The sequence below is a fragment of the Callithrix jacchus genome, chromosome 5 (assembly GCF_049354715.1).
Source record: "Callithrix jacchus isolate 240 chromosome 5, calJac240_pri, whole genome shotgun sequence".
NCBI classification, from domain to species: Eukaryota; Metazoa; Chordata; class Mammalia; order Primates; family Cebidae; genus Callithrix; species Callithrix jacchus.
This window is the reverse complement of record NC_133506.1, coordinates 135,985,419-136,003,855: the sequence shown is the minus strand read 5'-3', so window position 1 is coordinate 136,003,855 and position 18,437 is coordinate 135,985,419. Positions and strand designations below refer to the sequence as shown.

General features: G+C 55.4%; 2 protein-coding genes across 10 annotated transcripts in view; both read right to left on the bottom strand.

Annotated features, from left to right (window-relative positions):
* The window catches only part of RNF213 (ring finger protein 213), a 116,060-nt gene extending 114,216 nt beyond the window's left edge, over positions 1-1,844 (bottom strand). For 3 of the 5 annotated variants that reach the window (XM_035301995.3, XM_054256576.2, XM_035301996.3), the window contains exon 1: positions 1,550-1,593. The gene's annotated coding sequence lies outside the window, so the exon portion shown is untranslated. Of the gene's footprint in view, positions 1-1,549; positions 1,594-1,745 lie in introns of those variants that run through there. The other 2 variants (XM_035301997.3, XM_078374863.1) reach the window with 1 other exon arrangement.
* Positions 1,845-7,845: 6,001 nt separating this feature from the next.
* SLC26A11 (solute carrier family 26 member 11) overlaps positions 7,846-18,437 on the bottom strand; it is a 25,239-nt gene continuing 14,647 nt past the window's right edge. For all 5 annotated transcript variants that reach the window (XM_008997872.5, XM_054256574.2, XM_078374861.1 and 2 more), the window contains 9 exons: positions 16,901-16,951; positions 13,991-14,051; positions 13,053-13,108; positions 12,623-12,763; positions 11,564-11,691; positions 11,149-11,248; positions 10,538-10,671; positions 9,889-9,961; positions 7,846-8,680 (listed from right to left, as the gene is read on the bottom strand). In XM_008997872.5, coding sequence (XP_008996120.4) covers positions 8,589-8,680; positions 9,889-9,961; positions 10,538-10,671; positions 11,149-11,248; positions 11,564-11,691; positions 12,623-12,763; positions 13,053-13,108; positions 13,991-14,051; positions 16,901-16,951 — 836 coding nt within the window. In that variant the 3' untranslated portion in view covers positions 7,846-8,588. The remainder of the gene's footprint in view (positions 8,681-9,888; positions 9,962-10,537; positions 10,672-11,148; positions 11,249-11,563; positions 11,692-12,622; positions 12,764-13,052; positions 13,109-13,990; positions 14,052-16,900; positions 16,952-18,437) is intronic.

The following is an 18,437-nucleotide window of genomic DNA, read 5'->3' as shown; positions in this document are numbered from 1 at the left end:
CTCATCCTCTACAGGAGACTAGGGCACCTGCCCCCAGGGGGTGAGCAGGAGGCCAAGAGCTACTGGGCTGGCAGTCAGATTCCTAGTAAGGGGGGGGCTGCTGTCCACGAAGTACCTCACTCTGCACTGACGACGTGCCCTCAGAACAGCCTCTGTGGTGGTGGCATCAAACCAAGGTGATGGTCACAGCCAGTCCAGACCAAGGCCAAGACTCAGGCCAGCACCCCCGGCCTCCAGGGTGAGAGTGGAGATGGCGTTTAGGCTCCTGGCCACCTAACGGTGGAGGAGCTGACTCTCTGCTTCCCCAGTAAGAAGCCACAGGGGCACTGGTCCACCCACCACCTTCTTCTGGCTTCAAACCAAAAACTCCACTGGGGCAGTGGCTGGAGGGCAGCAGAGTGGTGCCTTCAGCAGCCGGGAGGACACTCAGGCCCCTCCCTGCTCTGGCCCTGTCCTCTCCTCCCACTGGGTCTCGGTGTCAGTGGGTAAGCTCATGCAGGCAGGGCCTGAAGGAGGCATGGAGGTGCTAAGTGGCGGTTCCCTGGCTTCACCTGTGTGGGACACTAATGTACGCCACTTCAAAACAGACTGTGTGGCAAATTTTGCGATGGCAATTTAGAGAAACCGCAGACTTGGGAGCAGTTCTGAGAAGCTGTCACCCAGGTTGTAGGGCAGTGGCACGACCTCAGCTCACTGCAACCTCCACCTCCCGGGTTCCACTGATTCTCCGGCCTCAGTCTCCCAAGTAGGTGGAATTACAGGCGTGCACCACCACACCCGGCTAATTTTTTGAGTTTTCAGTAGAGATGGGTTTCACCATACAGGCCAGGCTGGTCACGATCTCCAGACCTCAGGTGATCCGCCGCCTAGGCCTCCCAAAGTGCTGGGATTACAGGCCTGAGCCACCGCTCCCGGCCCCCTGAAGCATCTTACTGTTCCATCTGCTGTCCTAGGGGTTGAAAGACTCAAGAGAGCACCCTAGGCACCCAACACTGATGCATTCGATTCATTTCCTGCCTTTTCTCTGCCATTTTTCCGCCACACACAGACACTGCCGCTCAAATCAAAGCCCATCCCCCAACCGTAACCGAAGTAAACAAGGTGGGGGCAGGGAGGGGTCCCCGCCGCTTCGGCCTCGGACTGCCCCAGGGCCCCGCCCGCCGGCTTTCAGGCGGCAACAGGGAGGGGCGCCCACCCTGGCCTTGAGCCCCGCACTCGGACGACTTTCGCGGAGTTGGGAGGACGCTGCGCGGTGCGGTTTCGGGGCGGCGATGCCTCCCGCGTAAAAGTTAGGGGTCTCTTTTAGTGGCTTCACTTTTCAGTTGTTGCCATTTGTGCAGGTTCTCGGGCGGAGCTGCAGGCCCTGGTCGGCCGTCCCCGTCCACTACCCGCCCATGCCCTGGCTACTTAACGGGGACGGCACCGCCGGGCGCAAAGGCTCCTCCCAGCCCCAGGCTGGGCGGGTCGGGGGCGTCCTGTGCCCCGGGGATGGCGCTGGGGTCCCAGGGATGCCCACTGCCCCCGCCCCGGTCCCCACCTCGGTCCCTACCCGAGTCCCGCCCGCAGCCGGGGAGCAGGGTCGGAGCGCGCAGCGGGGCGGGGCTGGACCCTGCGCCCCGGCGGCAAAACCGAAACTTGGAGCCAGCAGGAAGAGGCGGCCGGGAGGAGCATCTGGACGCAGGCGCCGCTAACCTGGGACCCGGCCCGCCCGCCCACGGGCCCCCCTGCTCCCCGCCCGCTCGCACCTGCCACCCCCCCGAGTTCGCCGCCGCCACCGGCCGCCGCGCGCAGTCGCCCCCCGGGTCGCCAGGCCCTGGGCCTGGGCCCGCCCCCGCCCCGCCGCCGCTGGGCCCGCGCAGGCGTGGCCGGAATTCCCCGGCGGTGGCGCCTCCCAGTGACTGTGCAACCCAAGCCCGGGGAGGCGTCTCGGGCACTGCGCGCATCCGAGGGGTGCGGGCGCGGGCGCGGGCGGGGCCCCGGTTTCCGCCGGGCAGAGCGAGCAGCCGAGTCGGGCGGGACAGGTGCGCCCCCTCCCTAGGCGCCCAGCACCTCCGACAGGGTCGGCCCAGGGGACGCCAGGCGGGTGCCCTGGAGGTCGCCAGCGCGCCGCGTGGGGCCTTTGCGGATTAAGGGACCAGCTCAGCCGATGACGCCGGAGACCAGCCCCGCACCGGGCGCTCAGTCACTGATGATGGAGAGGCCACCCCGGTCCGCGCCATCCCCCATGCCTCAGTTTCCCCATCTGTGAGGCTCAAAGTGTAGCCAGGGACCTCCGTTTTTTCCTTCCTTCAGCCTCATCCTGAAACAATTTCAGGCGGGAGCCCCGGCGGAATCCTCCTGCTTAGGGGGAGGCGGTCGCCAACAATTACTCCGACATCCTCGCTAGCCACCCGTCTTGAGGAACAAGACAAGGACCCCGCCCCCTTCCCACTCCCTCTGGCTCTAAAACCTGATAGCAGCCTGAGCAACAGAGGGAGACCCCATCTCTACAAAAAAATCATTTTGAAAAATTACCCGGCAGCCCACCTGTAGAGGCTGAGGCAGGAGGATCGCTTGAGACCAGGGAGCTCCAGGCTGCAGTGAATGGTGATAGAACCACTGCACTCCAGCCTGGATGAGTGATATTATCTCAAAAACTTGTCTGATCTTATCAGACAAAAACCTGAGGGCAAATTTTTAATTTTAAGATGACGTTTTATATTTTTATTTCTATTTTGGAGACAGAGTCTCATTCTCTACCCCAGGCAGGAGTGCAATAGTGCAATATTGGCTCACTGCAACATCCACCTTCGGCTTCAAGAGATTCTCTTGCCTCAGCCTCCCTAGTGGCTGAGATTACAGACGGCGGCCACCACACCCGGCTACTTTCTGTGTTTTTAGTAGAGACTGGGTTTCACGTCTCAAACTCTTGACCTCAGGTAGTCCAACCCCCCTCAGCCTCCCAAAATGCTGGCATTACAGGTAGGCCACTGCGTCCAGCCAAGGTGACAGTTTAGAATGGTGGTTGGTCATCCTCTCGCTTTGCTGGGTCTCCAATTAAAAGCTGCTTTTCGGCCGGGCGCGGTGGCTCACACCTATAATCCCAGCACTTCGGGAGACCGAAGCGGGTGGATCACGAAGTCAAGAGATCAAGACCATCCTGGTCAACAAGGTGAAACCCCGTCTCTACTAAAAATATAAAAATTAGCTGGGCATGGTGGTGCGCGCCTGTAGTCCCAGCTACTGGGGAGGCTGAGGCAGGAGAATTGCTTGAACCCAGGAGGTGGAGGTTGCGGTGAGCCGAGATCGTGCCATTGCATTCCAGGCTGGGTAACAACATTGAAACTCCATCTCAAAAAAAAAAAAAAGCTGCTTTTCCCTCCCACCAATCCTGACTGCATGGCTGCACTCCGGCCTGGATGACAGAGTGAGGCCTCGTCTCTAAACAGTGAATTTCAACTGTTTCTTTCAATGTTTTATATGACTAGCAGAAACGTTTAAATGACTTGTGTGGCTCATATTGGTGGCTTGCATGATTTTTCTGTGGGACAGTGCTATCTCCGGGGTCACAGTCTGCCCCTGGCACAGCCCTACCAGCTGCTGCAGCAGGTACACTAAGCCCTTGGAGCCTTGCCTGTTGTCCAAGTAAGTAACAGTGCTGGGCCGGGATGCTGCTCAGCAGGGTGCCCTCCTCCGCTCTGCCATTTTCACCCCATGGCTTTGGAGGGGGTTAAGCGAGCTCTGAATGAAAAGACCCCTTAAACAGGCTTTGTGTGAGCACAAGGCTGTTTATTCACTGAGTGTGGGTGGGCTGATTCTGAAAAGAGAGTCAGGGGAGGGTGGTGGGATAGGAGCTGGTTTTATAGGTTTGGGGAGGCAGTGGAAAGCTGCAGAAGTTACAGTTCAGGGCGGTTTTTACAAGCGGGGCAGGGGGTGTTGCCAGGAGAGAGGGGGGCGTGTCACAAGGTCCAGGGTCACAGTGTTTGGTTATCTGTTAAGGCAGGAATGGCTGAGGCAGGCCCAATGGTACAATGTCTCAAGGTCGGTTAATTGGGCTTTGCAGGAGCTAGCCATTCTTCTTACCTCAGACTTTCGGCTCCCGGAGGCCATCCAGTGGTGTATGTGTGAGTCAATGAGTCGCCATGGCTTGACTGGGGTATGGCCTATGGTGCAGCCAGTTCAGAGAACCTTGCAGAGGGCACCCAAACAATCATCTCCATCCCAGGCAGCAGAAAGGGGGAGGGAGCTTGGGGGGAGAGGTGGTTATTGACACATAGCTTCCCGTTTATCAAATGGTATGTGTGTTTGCCAGGCTGCTGAAACATAGGACCCCAGACTGGAGGGGTTAAACATGTTGATGAAAGGACTCAGACTCTAAAATATTTGAAGAGATCTATTCTGAGCAAATATGAGTGACCATGACTGTCAAGTCTCCATATGCAAGCCTGGAGCCTGAAAGTCTGAAGTCCTGCTTGCCTTGGCGATGTCTCCCACCCACTGCCTGCATGCACCACTGTCCCTGATAGCCCAGCGGACCTTCCCCGGACAAGCCCCTCACCCAACCCTGCCTGCCATCTTAACTGTGCTTATGATAATGTAAATACCTCTCACCCAACCCTGCCATCTTAATTGTTCTTATGATAATGTAAATACCTTTCATCCAACCCTGCCATTGTAACTGAACTTGTGGTCAGGTATACTCCTTGCCCCTAACCCCACCACTGTAACTGAACTTACTCTGCAACACCCCACCCCCCAAAAAGTACCCAAACCTATAAAACCAACTCCTATCCCACTGCCCTTTGCTAATGCCATTTTCGACCTTAGCCCACCTGCACCCAGGTGAATAAACAGCCATGTTGCTCACACAAAGCCTGTTTGGAAGGTCTCTTCATTCAAAGCGCATGTTTTTCAACAACAACCTGTAACACAGACCTCAGGAGGTCCTGAGAACAGGTGCCCAAGGTGGCTGGGGTGCAGCTTGGTTTATACATTAAAACGTATAAATGAAGAATCTCTTGAGCCTGGGACAAGGAGGTTGCAGTGAGCCAAGGTCGAACCACTACACCCCAGCTTGAGCCACAGAGCGAGCCTCCACCTCAAAAACAAACAAACAAAACACACTAAAAATTTGCTGTGCACGTGGCTCATGCCTGTGGTCCTAGCTGCTTGGGAGGCTGAGGCAGGAGGATCACTTGAGCCAAGGAGCCGATTACAGTGGTCGAGCCACTGCAATCCAGCCTGGACAAGAGTGAGAACCTGTCTCTATACAAAAAACAAGGAGTCAGCACTTATACAGGTTTAGGCCCAGCCTGATCCTATATCAGGGGCCCACCCAATCCAATATGGCCTCAATTTAACTCAGTTACATCTGCAACAACTCTATTTTCTCTTTTCTTTCTTTCTTTCTTTTTTTTTTTTTTTTTGAGACAGGGTCTCACTCTATTGCCCAGGCTGGAGTACAGTGACACAATCATGGCTTACTATAGCCTCAACCCCCCAGGCTCAAGCAATCCTCCTGCCTCAGCCTCCAGAGGAGCTGGGACTACAAGCCTCCCGAAGTGCAGAACTCTTTCCTAAACTTGTACACATCATTGAATTGTCGAGTCCGTGTGTTCACTCAAATAGCATTTTAAGATGAGTATCATTCTGCAACTTGCTTTTTTCCACCCCAAAATGAGTGTTACAAGTTAAAGCTTCAGCTGGGCATGGTAGTTCATGCCTGTAATCTCAGGACTTTGGAAGGCCGAGGCAGGCAGATCATGAGGTCAAGAGATCAAGAAACATCCTGGCCAACATGGTGAAACCCTGTCTCTACTAAAATACAAAAAATTAGCCAGCTGTGGTGGTGCACACCTGTAGTCCCAGCTACTCAGGAGGCGGAGGCAGAAGAAACACCTGAACCTGGGAGGCGGAGGTTGCAATGAGCCAAGATCATACCACTGCCGTCCAGCCTGGTGACAGAGACTCCATCTCAGAAAAATAAATAAAAATTTAAAAGCTTCACCTCTTTTTTTGAGACAGAGTCTTACTCTGTCACAAAGGCAAGCTAATTTCTGTATTTTTACTAGAGACAGGGTTTTGTCATGTTGGTCAGGCTGGTCTCAAACTCCTGACCTTAAGTGATCACCAGCCTCGGCCTCCCAAATTGCTGGGATTACAGGCGTGAGCTGCCGCACCCAGCTTTCACCTCATTTCTTTTAACTGCTACACAATATTCCATGGTATTATTCGAGTGCCCTACTGTTAAGACATTATCAAATTGAGACACTCAGGTTTCTTCCCACTTCTTAAAAGTACTAACCAGGCTGTGATAAACATCCTTGTGCCTGCTTCCTGGAAGACTGACTCTAGCATGTTTGAGTAGATCCTGAGAAGTGTAAGTGCTGAGTCACAGGTTGTGTGCAAATTTATGAAACTGATAGTGCCTGGTGCCCGCCACAGTGAATCTGTTTCCCTTCACCATCCCTGTGAAGGAACCACGTCTAGGTTGAAGCATGGATGCACTTGGCATGTGGGTGCAAGCCACACATGGAGTGCTGCCCTTACAATCCTGGGAAGGGGGCCCAGTGAGCAGGGCTTTGGGACAGGTTCATTTTATGTAGAAAGAGAAGCTGCCTGAGGTCAGAAAGGACATGAACTGGAGGGTAGAGGTTCACTCGTGGGTGAGAGAGGGCCAGGCATGGTGGCTTACACCTTAACTGCAGCACTCTGGGAGGCTGAACCCAGAGGATTGCTTGAGCTCTGCAGTTTGAGATGAGTCTGGGAAACAAAGTGAGACCCTGTCTCTACAAAAAACTGAACAAATTAGCCTGCTGTGGTGGCATGTGTCTGTGGTCCCAGCCACAGGAGGGGCTGAGGCAAGAGGATTGCTTGAGCCCAGGAGTTCAAGACCAGTCTTGGGAGCACAGTGAGAAGACAGGGAGGGAGGAGGGAAGAAAGGCAGAAAGGGAAGAAAGAAAAGGAAACAATGGAAGGAAGAAAAGAAAAAGGAGGGAAAAAAAAAGGAGGAAAGAAAGAAGGAAGAAAGAAAAGGAAGAGAGAAAGGGCATGAAGGAAGCAAGGGAAGGGAATGAAGGAAGGAAAATGGGAGGCAAGGGACCTGGAGGAGTCATGTGGATGCAGGACGAGCCTTCCACTGGGAAGCCTCGCAGCCAGCAGCCCTGGTTCCAGGCCCTCTCCTTGCTGTGCTGATGCTGGCCGGGAAAACACGGCTCAGCAGGGCAGTGCACATTCTTCTTGAAGAAAGTGCAGGGAGAACATACCTCCAAGGCTACCACAGGCTCCTGGGATTTACCCTTAGACGTAATCAAAGCATTCATAAAAATAGAAACACACAGTCCTGGTCTGCTCAGGCTGCCATGATAAATTATCCCAGACTGCGGGGCTTAAGCCACAGGAATTCATTTTCTCCCAGTTCTGGAGGTCCTCGTGAGGCCCTGCTGCCTAGCGGGCACGTGGCCAGTTCTGGAGGTCCTCGTGAGGCCCTGCTGCCTAGCGGGCACGTGGCCAGTTCTGGAGGTCCTCGTGAGGCCCTGCTGCCTAGCGGGCACGTGGCCAGTTCTGGCAGTGTCCTCTCGTGGTGTTCCCTGGGGTGTGAGGGGGCAGAGCGAGCTCTCTGGCGTCTCTTCTCACAGGGACACTAAAGCCATTGGTACAGGGCCCCCCTTTATGACCTTCAGTAAACCCTGGTTACCCCCTAACCCCCCTGTATCCAAACGCAGTCACATAGAGGGCTAGAGCCTCTACTACGCATCTTGAGGAGACACAATCCCGTCCCCGACCCATGCACACACCGAACAGAGGGCCCATTAAGTCAATGATGGTGCACATATAGACCAATATACTTGCGGACGCTAAAAAATCAGGTATTTGAATGCGATTTATTATCACAATAAATAATTCACTGCAAATGACTGCATGAAAACTGTGGGTTCCAGAGCACCAAGTATGAAATGATCCCATGGATGTAAAGCCACGAGCACACACCCACATGCTGATGGAGGCACAGAGGCATGTGTTGGGAGGGGGTCTGGAGTGACCCCGCAAGTGGACAGGGTGGGGGAGGGCGTGCGGAGATTTCCCGCATTTTTTACAATAAGCATTTACGATTTTTACAAAATCACCAAAGTCATCACTTTTCCCATTTAGAAAACACTGAGTTATTTACTTTACATCCTTGGGCACACCTTGGTTTTCTCTCAGAGAGAACAGATGCCGTCGCCATGAGGAGCATCTGTGCTGTCCTGTCCCTCCCGCCTCCCAGATTCCTGCCTGGCCCGCCCTGACACCTCTCCCAGCCCAGGCCGGAAACCCCTGGCCCCCTACTTCCTCACTCTGTCAGTCATTCTAGAAGACTCTCCAAACCACTCTTGCAAAGAGGGTCATGCCAGGGAACAGCAGTGAGGTCATTTTTCAGTCAACCCACAGGAAGCCGGTAAGTCCCCCCATGGATCTCCAGGCCCAGCTTTCTTCTCCTCCCCGGAGTCACCTGCTCAGCAGTTTCTCAGCCAGGCCAGCATGTCTATCAGGTGGCATCCAGCATCCGATCACAGTGACAAGAACCTTCCGGAACATCCTGCAAACTGTGGGGTCCCACGGTGGCCCCACTACGCCTGCAGCAGGGTGATCTTGTGTTCTGGAGCAGAGTCTTCTCTGCTGTTATAGGGCTGGGTCCCCGGCTCCTGCCTCAGGTATTTCTCTACAGAAAATACAAGACATTTTTCAAGCACTAAAAGCTCAGAAGTGAGGATGGGTCAGTTCACGGAAGGGGGGTTTTCAGGGTCCTGGAAGGTGCACAGGAGCTGTGTCCCACTCAGGCCAGCATTACTCTCTGTGGGGGTCTCTCCTCAGTCTCTGTAAGCGTATTTTCCAGGTAACTCACGGCCCCTTCTTACTGCTCAGGGTCCCCTCCCACCCCACAGCCAGGCCACAGCTGGCTTACATCCCCAGTGCACTGCATCTGAGCTGCTTCTGCAACAACATGGGTGAATCTCCCTGACCTCACATTGAGCCAAGGAAGCCACTACGACATCCGCCTCCTGTCACTCTCACGTAGCTGACCCTGCATCAGCTGTGACCTCCCTGGAAGAGAAAGAGGCCCAGCATTGGGGCCTGGGACCCTCTGGACCTTGCTGTGTGGCCTGGGGTGGACACTCTGCTTCTCTGCTCCGTCCTCTTCTTGACACCTGCTGCTGCTCAGACCCCCTCCCATCGCTCTCTCAGGGATCAGCGCCCACCCTGCTCCTGTCCCTCCTGGCCCTCCTCGGCCAGGGCTTCTGGATCTCCTGACCTGGTCCTGCTGTATCCTGATCCCCTGGGCTGTGGACTCCCAGCTGGAAGCACATGCTTCCAACCTTCTGCATGAAAAATGTGCATCGCAGAGCACCAGTACGAAACAATCCCGCTTATGTAAAACTGCAAACATATATCCTCATAGTGACAGACAGGCACATGTGCATGTTTAGGGGAGGAGTCTGCAGTGACCACCAAAGCGGACTGGAGTGGAAGTGGTTTTCTGTTTTTTCCGTTGTTGTTGTTCTTTTTTTGTGACAGAGTCTCGCTGTCTGACTCAGGCTGGAGTACAGTGGGATAATCTCAGCTCACTGCAATCTCCACCTCCTGGGTTCAAGCAATTCTCCTGCCTTGGCCTTCTGAATAGCTGGGATTACAGGTGCCCACTACCACACCCAGCTGATTTTTGTATTTTTAGTAGAGACAAGGTTTCATCATGTTGGCCAGGCTGATCGCGAACTCCTGACCTCAGATGATCCGCCCACCTTGGCCTCCCAAAGTGCTGGGATTACAGGTGTGAGCCACCACGCCCAGCCCGTGTCCCATATTTTTTACAATAACCATTTAGGATTTTTGCAAAATCACCAGAGCTGCAGGATGTTTGACTGCACCCACCTGCTTCTTCCAGGGTGGAGAAGTACTGGAACCCCTTCAGGTCAGCAGACAGCAGGACACGGAGAATGGGGACCTGAGGGACAGACAGACTTTAGCCAGGGCAGGGATGTTCCTCTGCAGCACACAGGTAGGCGGCCTGGTGGACACCCAAATCTCAGAGCCTCCCAAGAAGGTACAGCTTCACCTCCACACGAGGGTGTAGACATGGGGTTTCACCATGTTGGCCAGGCTGGTTTCGAACTACTGACCTCAGGTGATCCACCTGCCTCAGCCTCCCAAAGTGCTGGGATTACAGGCGTGAGCCACCACACCCGGCCTTCCCTGTCTGTTTTTATTTCCTAAAATATAATTCCCCTGAGAGCAGGGGCAGGGACTGATCCTCATTCACTTATGTGTCCCCAGCATTGAGGACAGCATGGCAGTGACCACCGGGGAAATGAAGCCATAATGTGACTCCTCAGAGGGCTGGGGGTCACTGCTCCCCATTCCACAGGAAGGGGTGAGGAAGGTCAGATGGGGACGGGAAACTTTTAAATCAGAGGCAGAGCCAGCACCGGCTGAGGAGCCATCCAGCATCACCCCAGAGACGTCACATTCACCACAGGAGGGGGCAGAGGAATGACCCCAAGGCAACCCATGGCACACCCACCTGCAGACCCACGAAGGCTAGGGCGACGCCCTGTTTGTGAAAGTCCTCGAGGAGCTCACCAAGCCCCAGCACCACGGTGTAGTCGATGCTGCAGACATGGGTGCACTCCAGGACCAGGCAGCGTGGCGGGGACACTGGGGAGACAGGCCCGAGTCAGGTCACGCCACGAAGAGCAGCCCAAGGCCACACTACAGAGACCAAAGGAGGCTCCGGCCAGGAGCAGAGGCCAGAGAGGCCAGAGTGCTCCATCCCACAGGGGCTGAGTCGCCCAGCTGGGGATTCATGCAGCAGGACCACGGACACAACTGTTTGGTGACAGCAGTCCCTCCTGGGACTGACAGACCCCTGACTCCCCTAAAATCAGCCCCCCAGAAACAGGAATGGGACTTTAGGGGCAGGGAAGGAGTGACACATGGGGAACCACCACCCTTGCTGCAGTGGTCACTGTTGAGGGCCCACAGGCGGAGTCCTGTCCACTCGGAGATGCCTGAATCCTTGTGGACTGGAGAGTGTTGGGGACAGGGCCCTGTGTCCTGAACAGCTGGGAGTTGGGGGCAGAGAACAGGGGAGTGACAGGTGACCTCAGGCCACCTTGGCCCCTGCCCATGCACCTTCCAGGGCCTGGCTTAGGATCTCCTCCCGCAGAGCCTCCACCGCAGGGAAGTGCAGGCCACTGGCCGGCTGCAGAACCAGAACCGGCCCCTCTGACACCTGCGGGAAGGAGTGAGTCCTGGAGGCAGGGCCGACCCAGCAGCCTCCACCAGGTGTGGCCTGTCCCAGGTGGTGGGAAGCCTCCCACCCAACCCAGCACACTGGAGGGGACCAGGAGTGGGGTGCTCAGGGTGGACCCCCACAGCCCCATGCAGTAGGAGAACACCATGGTTTACAGTAAGGTGGTTGCCCGCCTGCCAGCAAGCGGTCCCCTTCAGCAGCACCTGAGACCACGATCACCCCAGACCCTCAAAACATAAGACCACACCCAGGAATCTTGCCCCCAGCATGCCCCCCGAGGCCACAGGTGGGTACCTTGGTCTTGGGTCTGGCTGCGGAGTGCAGGAGCATGAGCAGGGAAACCAGGGCCCCGGCCAGGATACCGTACTGCATCTCCCAGAAGCTCAGCAGGAACGTCACACACAGGGGCAGCAGGTCTAGCCCTAAGAGAAGGGTGCAGCTGAGGGGAGCCCAGTGGCCACCCGAGCCCCAACATGGCCCCACTGACCAGTGAGACAGCTTTCTGCCCCCCACATAAGTAAAGTCTCATGAACCCAGAGCAGCCCCCGAGGGGACTCCTGAGGACTTCGGGACAGCAGCTGCTGACCAGGCCACGCTTCAAGTCGAAGGAAGGAAATGGCCACCTCCCCATCTGAACTGAGCACAGGTGAGACACACCCAGCTGGTCCCTGGCCTCCAACCTCGGGGAGGGCAGCAGCAGGAGCTTGTCAGGGCACAGAGCCAGCCTGGGGTGCCCTGGCAACACAGTGAGTGTATGGGCTCAGGGCTCAGGCCTGGGGGATTCTACCACACGCATGAGTTAGGCCCGTCCCACCCTGGCTTAACCTCGGTTTCCCTGGCATGTAATGGGCATATGAGAAAACCATCCATCCTTTCACCTGGCAACTTGCTGGGGCTGCCCAGAAAATGCCAAATAAGCTATGTGAACCCTTTCCATCCTCCTTCCACAAACAAAAGAACAAAATGTGTTTAAAGGAACCGCCATTCAGAGCCAGAGTGCAAGGCTGTTCCGCTGCCCCTGCAGGTCACCAGGGGACGTCTCCTGTCCCTCCCCCGGCTGGGCCAGGCAGAGCGGTAGCTAAAGGTGGGCAGCAGGGAGGGTAGGGAAGGGGCAGGGGATGGGACCCTCCTCCGGGCCAGTGCTCCCCTCAGGACCCCGTTTGTCAGCTCCAGCTCTTCCTGCTGAGAGTTGGCCACCTTCTGGCCATCCACTCCTCCATTCTGGGACCAGCCTGACTTCCCAGCCCTAGTCCCGGAGCTGTGGCTGCAGGAAAATGGGGTAGCACCAATGACACCCTCCGTGTTCACAGACATCACATCACAGCGCTCTCCCCTACAGGGACAAGGACATACTCTTAACGCGCCAGAGCGTCCCAAAGATCTTGGTGTCGAACAGCGGGGCCACAGCCATGATGATAACAGCGGCCAGGGCAGACTTGGGAATATAGTAGAAGAGTGAGGTCAGGTAGTCCAGAGACAGCAGCACCAGCACTCCTGTGGGCCGTGGGGACACAGATGACTCAGGGGCACAGGATCCCCCAGCATGCAGCTCCTGTTAAGAGGAGCCCACCAGGGACAGGAGTGGGGACAGGGCGACAAGTGCCAAGGCCCCCAGCCCCTGCTCAGTCTCCTGTGGTGCCCCCACCCATGTGGCCCCAAGTCCCTGTGCAGTCCCGGGGCACACGGCCCAAGGGCCAAAGGGACATCTCTGCGGGGCCCTCCTCCCTTTCTCCCACTCTCAGGGCTGAGGGCACAAGGGGAAGATGGGGGAGGGGGGCCTCACCCGTCACCAGCCCCCCTGCCGGGGTGCACACCCCTGACTGAGCGTTCACGGCTGTCCTGGAAGGCAACACAGAGACAGTCAGTCACCAGGGGCCGGGACGGAGGAAACCTCAGTCCACACCCCTGTGGCTGACCTTCCGAGGGGACGTCAGCTCCAAGTGTGGCTTATGAAGTGGCGGGGTGGGGGGACTGCAAGGGGGCTGAGGCCAAGAGACTTAGGGTGCAGTCACAGACAGGCTACCTGACTACAGGAAGGCACAAGTCTTGTGTTCCAGAAGCACGTGTCCCTTCAGGGTCCTGCAGGCTTTGTCTCCTGCCCCAATCCAGGTGGGGGCCCCATATCCAGCAGGGTCAGCTGACCAACTGGGCACTGCCAGGCAATCCCTCCTTCCCTCCTTGAAGTCACAGGTCACCTCCATCCTGCTGTCCTGACTGAGGAAGGGCCCTAGGGCATCTGGGATAAACCTCAGGCCTGGCTTCAGGGCAGAGCTAGCCCTTCCTGTCTCCACATCCTTTTAGGAATTGACTCTGGCACCAAGAGCTAGGACGGCTTTGGCATGCCGGGAACTTTCCAGTATCTGTTTTAGAGACAGGGTCTCGCTCTGTCACCCAGGCTGGAGTGCAGAGGCACAATCACAACTCACTGCAGCCTCACCCTGCTGGGCTCAAGCCATTCTCCCACCTCTGCCTTCAGGGTAAATGGGGTAGTGAGGGTGTACACCTCGCCCAGTGGACTTTCTAATACTAAACTGCAGGACTGTCTATGAGAGTGAAGAAACAGAGGACACCCTGGGGGACAGCAGGGTGACCCCCAGCCCTGCCTCTCCACAGAGAGTTCACAACTGACAGGACACCAGGGTCAGGGCAGGCAGACTCATGAGGATAACAACGTAAAGGCATCCAATGTGGGCAAATGGAGGAGGAGGATGGGTCACTCACCGTCCAAAGCTGCCTGTGACCGGGTAGGAGGAGACAAGGGAGCCCAGCACATTGGTGAGGCCTGTGGGGGGGAAGCAAGACAGGCTGATCTGGGAGGGAAGACATACAGGATGGAGGGAAAGGAGATGGGGAGGGGGACAGAAACCCAGAAGGGAGGCAGGAGGGCAGGATCAGGAGAATCATCCTGGGGGCCAGAGCCTGCACACTTTTTCAGGGAAGGAAGAAAACAGGCCACACCCTTACAGACACACAGCCTTTTTTTGAGACAGAGTTTCACTCTTGTTGCCCAGGCTAGAGTGCAATGGCATGATCTTGGCTCACTGTACCCTGTGCTACCAGGATTCAAGCAATTCTCCTGCCTCAGCCTCCCAAGTAGCTGGGTTTGCAGGCATGAGCCACCATGCCCAGCTAATTGTGTATTTTAGTAGAGACGGGCTTTCTCCATGTTGGTCAGGCTGGTCTTGAACTCCCGACCTTAGGTGGTCCGCCCACCTTGGCCTCCCAAAGTCCTGGAATTACAGACATGAGCCACCACGCCCAGCCATTTTTTTTGTGACACAGTCTGGCTCTGTTGCCCAGGCTGGAGTACGGTGGCAGGATCTCGACTCACTGCAGCTTCTGCCTCCCAGTTCAAGTGATTCTTCTGCCTCAGCCTCCCAAGTAGCTGAGACTACAGGCATGCAGCACCATGTCTGGCTAATTTTTGTATTTTTAGTACAGATGGGGTTTCACCATGTTGGCCAGGCTGGTCTCAAACTACTGACCTCAGGTGATCCACCCACCTCGGCCTCCCAAAGTGCTGGGACTACAGGTGTGAGCCACCACACCTGGCTAATTTTTGTATTTTTAGTAGAGACGAGGTTTTGCCATGTTGGACAGGCTGGTCTCGAACTCCTGACCTCAGGTGATCCTTCTGTCTTGGACTCCCAAAGTGTTGGGATTACAGGTGAGAGCCCCGCTCCTGGCCAGGTCCCAGCTTTCGAACACTTGTCACCCAGCCTCTCATGTGTGACCAGAACACACCTTCCCCATGCAGAATGGAGGGGAGCATCTCACCACCCAGGAGGGCATGATGGCTGAGAAGGATGTGCCTATAAGACAAACCCTATGTGCTCGGGAGGTCAGTGACTCCCACCTTCTCCACCCAGTTCCCTTCAACCCCAGCACTCCTTCTCACGAGATGACAGCCACGGTGAGGCCAGAGGCCATGGCTGGTACACTGTCTCCTCAGGTGATGCTGGCTGCCTACACCACACAAAGCCCATGCTGTGGCGTTGCTGGGGCCCGGGAACAGGGATCACTGCTCAGCCAGACCCCACACTGCCACCAGCATCTATCTCACCTGGGGTGCCACAAAGGCCAGAGTCGCTCCTGCTCTCTAAGACCCACGTGGGGTGTCAGGTCTCACAGGGGTGGGGCCTGCTCTCAAGAGAGCTCGTGCTGGGGCCAAGTCAGCACCAGCCCAGGTCCCATGGCCCAGCTCACGGCCCTGACAGGGGCCAGGGCAAGGAAACACAGGGGCGGGAGAGCTCGGCAGAGGCCTGTGGTGACTGCAGGCTGCATGGGATTGCCCTCACTCTGCAACAGCTTGAGTTGGGGGACCTGGCTCTGTGAGCTGATGCTGACAGGGCAACCCCTCCCAGCTTGGCCTTCATGGGTGCACATCAGCCCACATCAGCCTGGCCTACCTGAGATCAAGGAGTCCCATGGCTGCCATGGTAACCATGACCCTCACTCTGTATGGGTCGCATTCCTGGAACTCAGTGTGCCATCAGAATAGTTCTGTGGTATTTTTAAAGTAATGGGAATAGGGCCAGGGGCTGTGGCTCAGGCCTGTAATCCCAGCACTTTGGGAGGCCAAGGTGGGCAGATCACCTGATATTAGGAGTTTCAGACCATCCTGGCCAAGGTGGTGAAACCCCGTCTCCACTAAAAATACAAAAAGGAGGCCGGCATGGTGGCTCGAGCCTGTAATCCCAGCACTTTGGGAGGCCTAGGCGGGTGGATCACGAGGTCAAGAGATCGAGACCATCCTGGTCAACATGGTGAAACCCCGTCTCTACTAAAAATACAAAGAAATTAGCTGGGCATGGTGGTGCGTGCCTGTAATCCCAGCTACTCAGGAGGCTGAGGCAGGAGAATTGCTTGAACCCAGGAGGCGGAGGTTGCAGTGAGCTGAGATCGCGCCATTGCACTCCAGCCTGGGTAACAAGAGCAAAACTCCATCTAAAAAAAAAAATACAAAAAGGGCCAGGTGAGGTGGCTGACTCCTGTAATCCTAGCATTTTGGGAGACTGAAGCAGGCAGATCACAAGGTCAGGAGATGGAGACCATCCTGGCTAACACAGTGAAACCCCATCTCCACTAAAAATGAAACAAAAAATTAGCTGGGCATGGTGGTGCTGGCCTGTAATCCCAGCTACTCAGGAGCCCGAGGGGGGAGAATCACTTGAACCTGGAGGCAGACGGTGCAGTGCGCCAAGATTGCACCACTGCACTGCAGCCTGGCAAGACGGTGGGACTCCATCTCTAAACAAATAAATCTTAAAAACACAAACACAAAAATGAGCTGGGAGGGGGAGCAGGTGCCCATAATCCCAGCTACTCAGGAGGCTGAGGTAGGCGAATCACTTCAATGCAGGAGGCGGAGGTTGCAGTGAGCCAAGATCGCACCACTGCACTCCAGTCTGGGTGACAGAGCAAGACTCCATTTCAAAAAAAAAAAAAAAAAAATTCCAGAAGAGCCCATCTGGAGCCACCTCTCCCTCCCAATTCATCACCACCATCACAGTCCTCCTAGATGCAGGAGACAGAGTGGTAGGCTCAGGGCCCTGGAGGCCCACAGCTGGGTCTTCCATATGCCTGGGGTCTTCCCTGTGGCTGGGGTTGTCCCCGTGGCTGGGGTCTTACCCATGGCCAGCAGCTCCTGGTTGGCATCGATGCGGTAATTATTCTGAGATGCTAAAGGGAAGGAACAGTAAGGACCGTCACTGATATTCAACATCGCTGGAAAACATTCACAAAATGTAAAACAGATCATGAACTTCTACGTACGGCAATAAATTTTATAAATATAACTACATGAATACACATCTAAAGTAGTCACATGTAAACGTGTGCTTGAGTGTATCCGAGTGGGAATAGGTATAGTACCATGTAAGCAGGCTGGGCACGGCGGCTCATAGCTGTAATCCCAGCACTTTGGGAGGCCAAGGCAGGAATATTGCTTGAGTCCAGGAGTTCAGGACCAGCCTGGGCAACATGGCAAAACCCCCACCTCTGCAAAAAATACAACAATTAGCCAGGCATGGTGGTGTGTGCCTATAGTCCCAGATACTTGGGACGCTGAAGCAGGAGGATGGTTTGAGCCTGGGAGGTTGAAGCTGCAGTGAGCTGAGATCGGGCCACTGCACTCCAGTCTGGACGACAGAGTGAGACCCTGTTTCAAACAATAACAAGAAAACATGTAAATGGTCAGGTGCGGTGGCTCATGCCTGCAATCCCAGCACTTTGGGAGGCTGAGGTGGGTGGATCATGAGGTCAGGAGTTCGAGACCAGCCTGGCCAACATGGTGAAACCTCATCTCTACTAAAAATGCAAAAATTGGCTGGGCATGGTGGCGCGCACCTATAGTCCCAGCTACTCAGGAGGCTGAGGCAGGAGAATCTCTTGAACCCTGGAGGTGAAGGAATCTGCCCTCCTTGGCCTCCCCAAGTGCTGGGATTACAGGCGTAAGCCAAGAAAAACATTTTAAACTGGAAACCTCTCTGATTACCAGTTGAGATGACTAGAAAATCTAAGATGCAGTAAGCAGGCGAAGATGTCAGGGGAAGGCACAAAAGCATGGATCTAATTCAGAGCTTGACACACTTTCCTGTAAAGGACCAGCCTGTCAATATTTTAAGCTTTGTGGGCCCCGCAGTGGCTACTGCAGCTACGCAACCCTGCTGTGGTTCCATGAAAGCTGCCACTGGCAGCACGTCCCCAAGTGGGCACAGCCACGCTCCAACTTTAATTATAAACATGAGATCTGGATTTCAAATACTTTTCACATAGCACAAAATATTATTATTCTTTTGACTTTTTCCAGCCATTTAAAAATATAAAAATTGGCCGGACACAGTGGCTCATGCCTGTAATCCTAGCACCTTTGGAGGTCGAGGCAGGAGGACTGCTTGAGCTCAGGAGTTTAAGGTCAGCCTGGGCAACAAAGTGACACCATGTCTTTACAAACAATTACAAAATTATTAGGAGGCCAAAGTGGGCAGATCACTCGAGAACCCCAGGAGTTTGAGACCAGCCTGGCCTGTAGTCCCAGCTACTCTGGAGGCTGAGGCATGGGAATTGCTTAAACCTGGGAAGTGGAGGTTGCAGTGAGCAGAGATTATGCCACTGCACTCCAGCCTGGGCCACAGAGTGAGACCCTGTCTCAAAAAAAAAAAAAAAA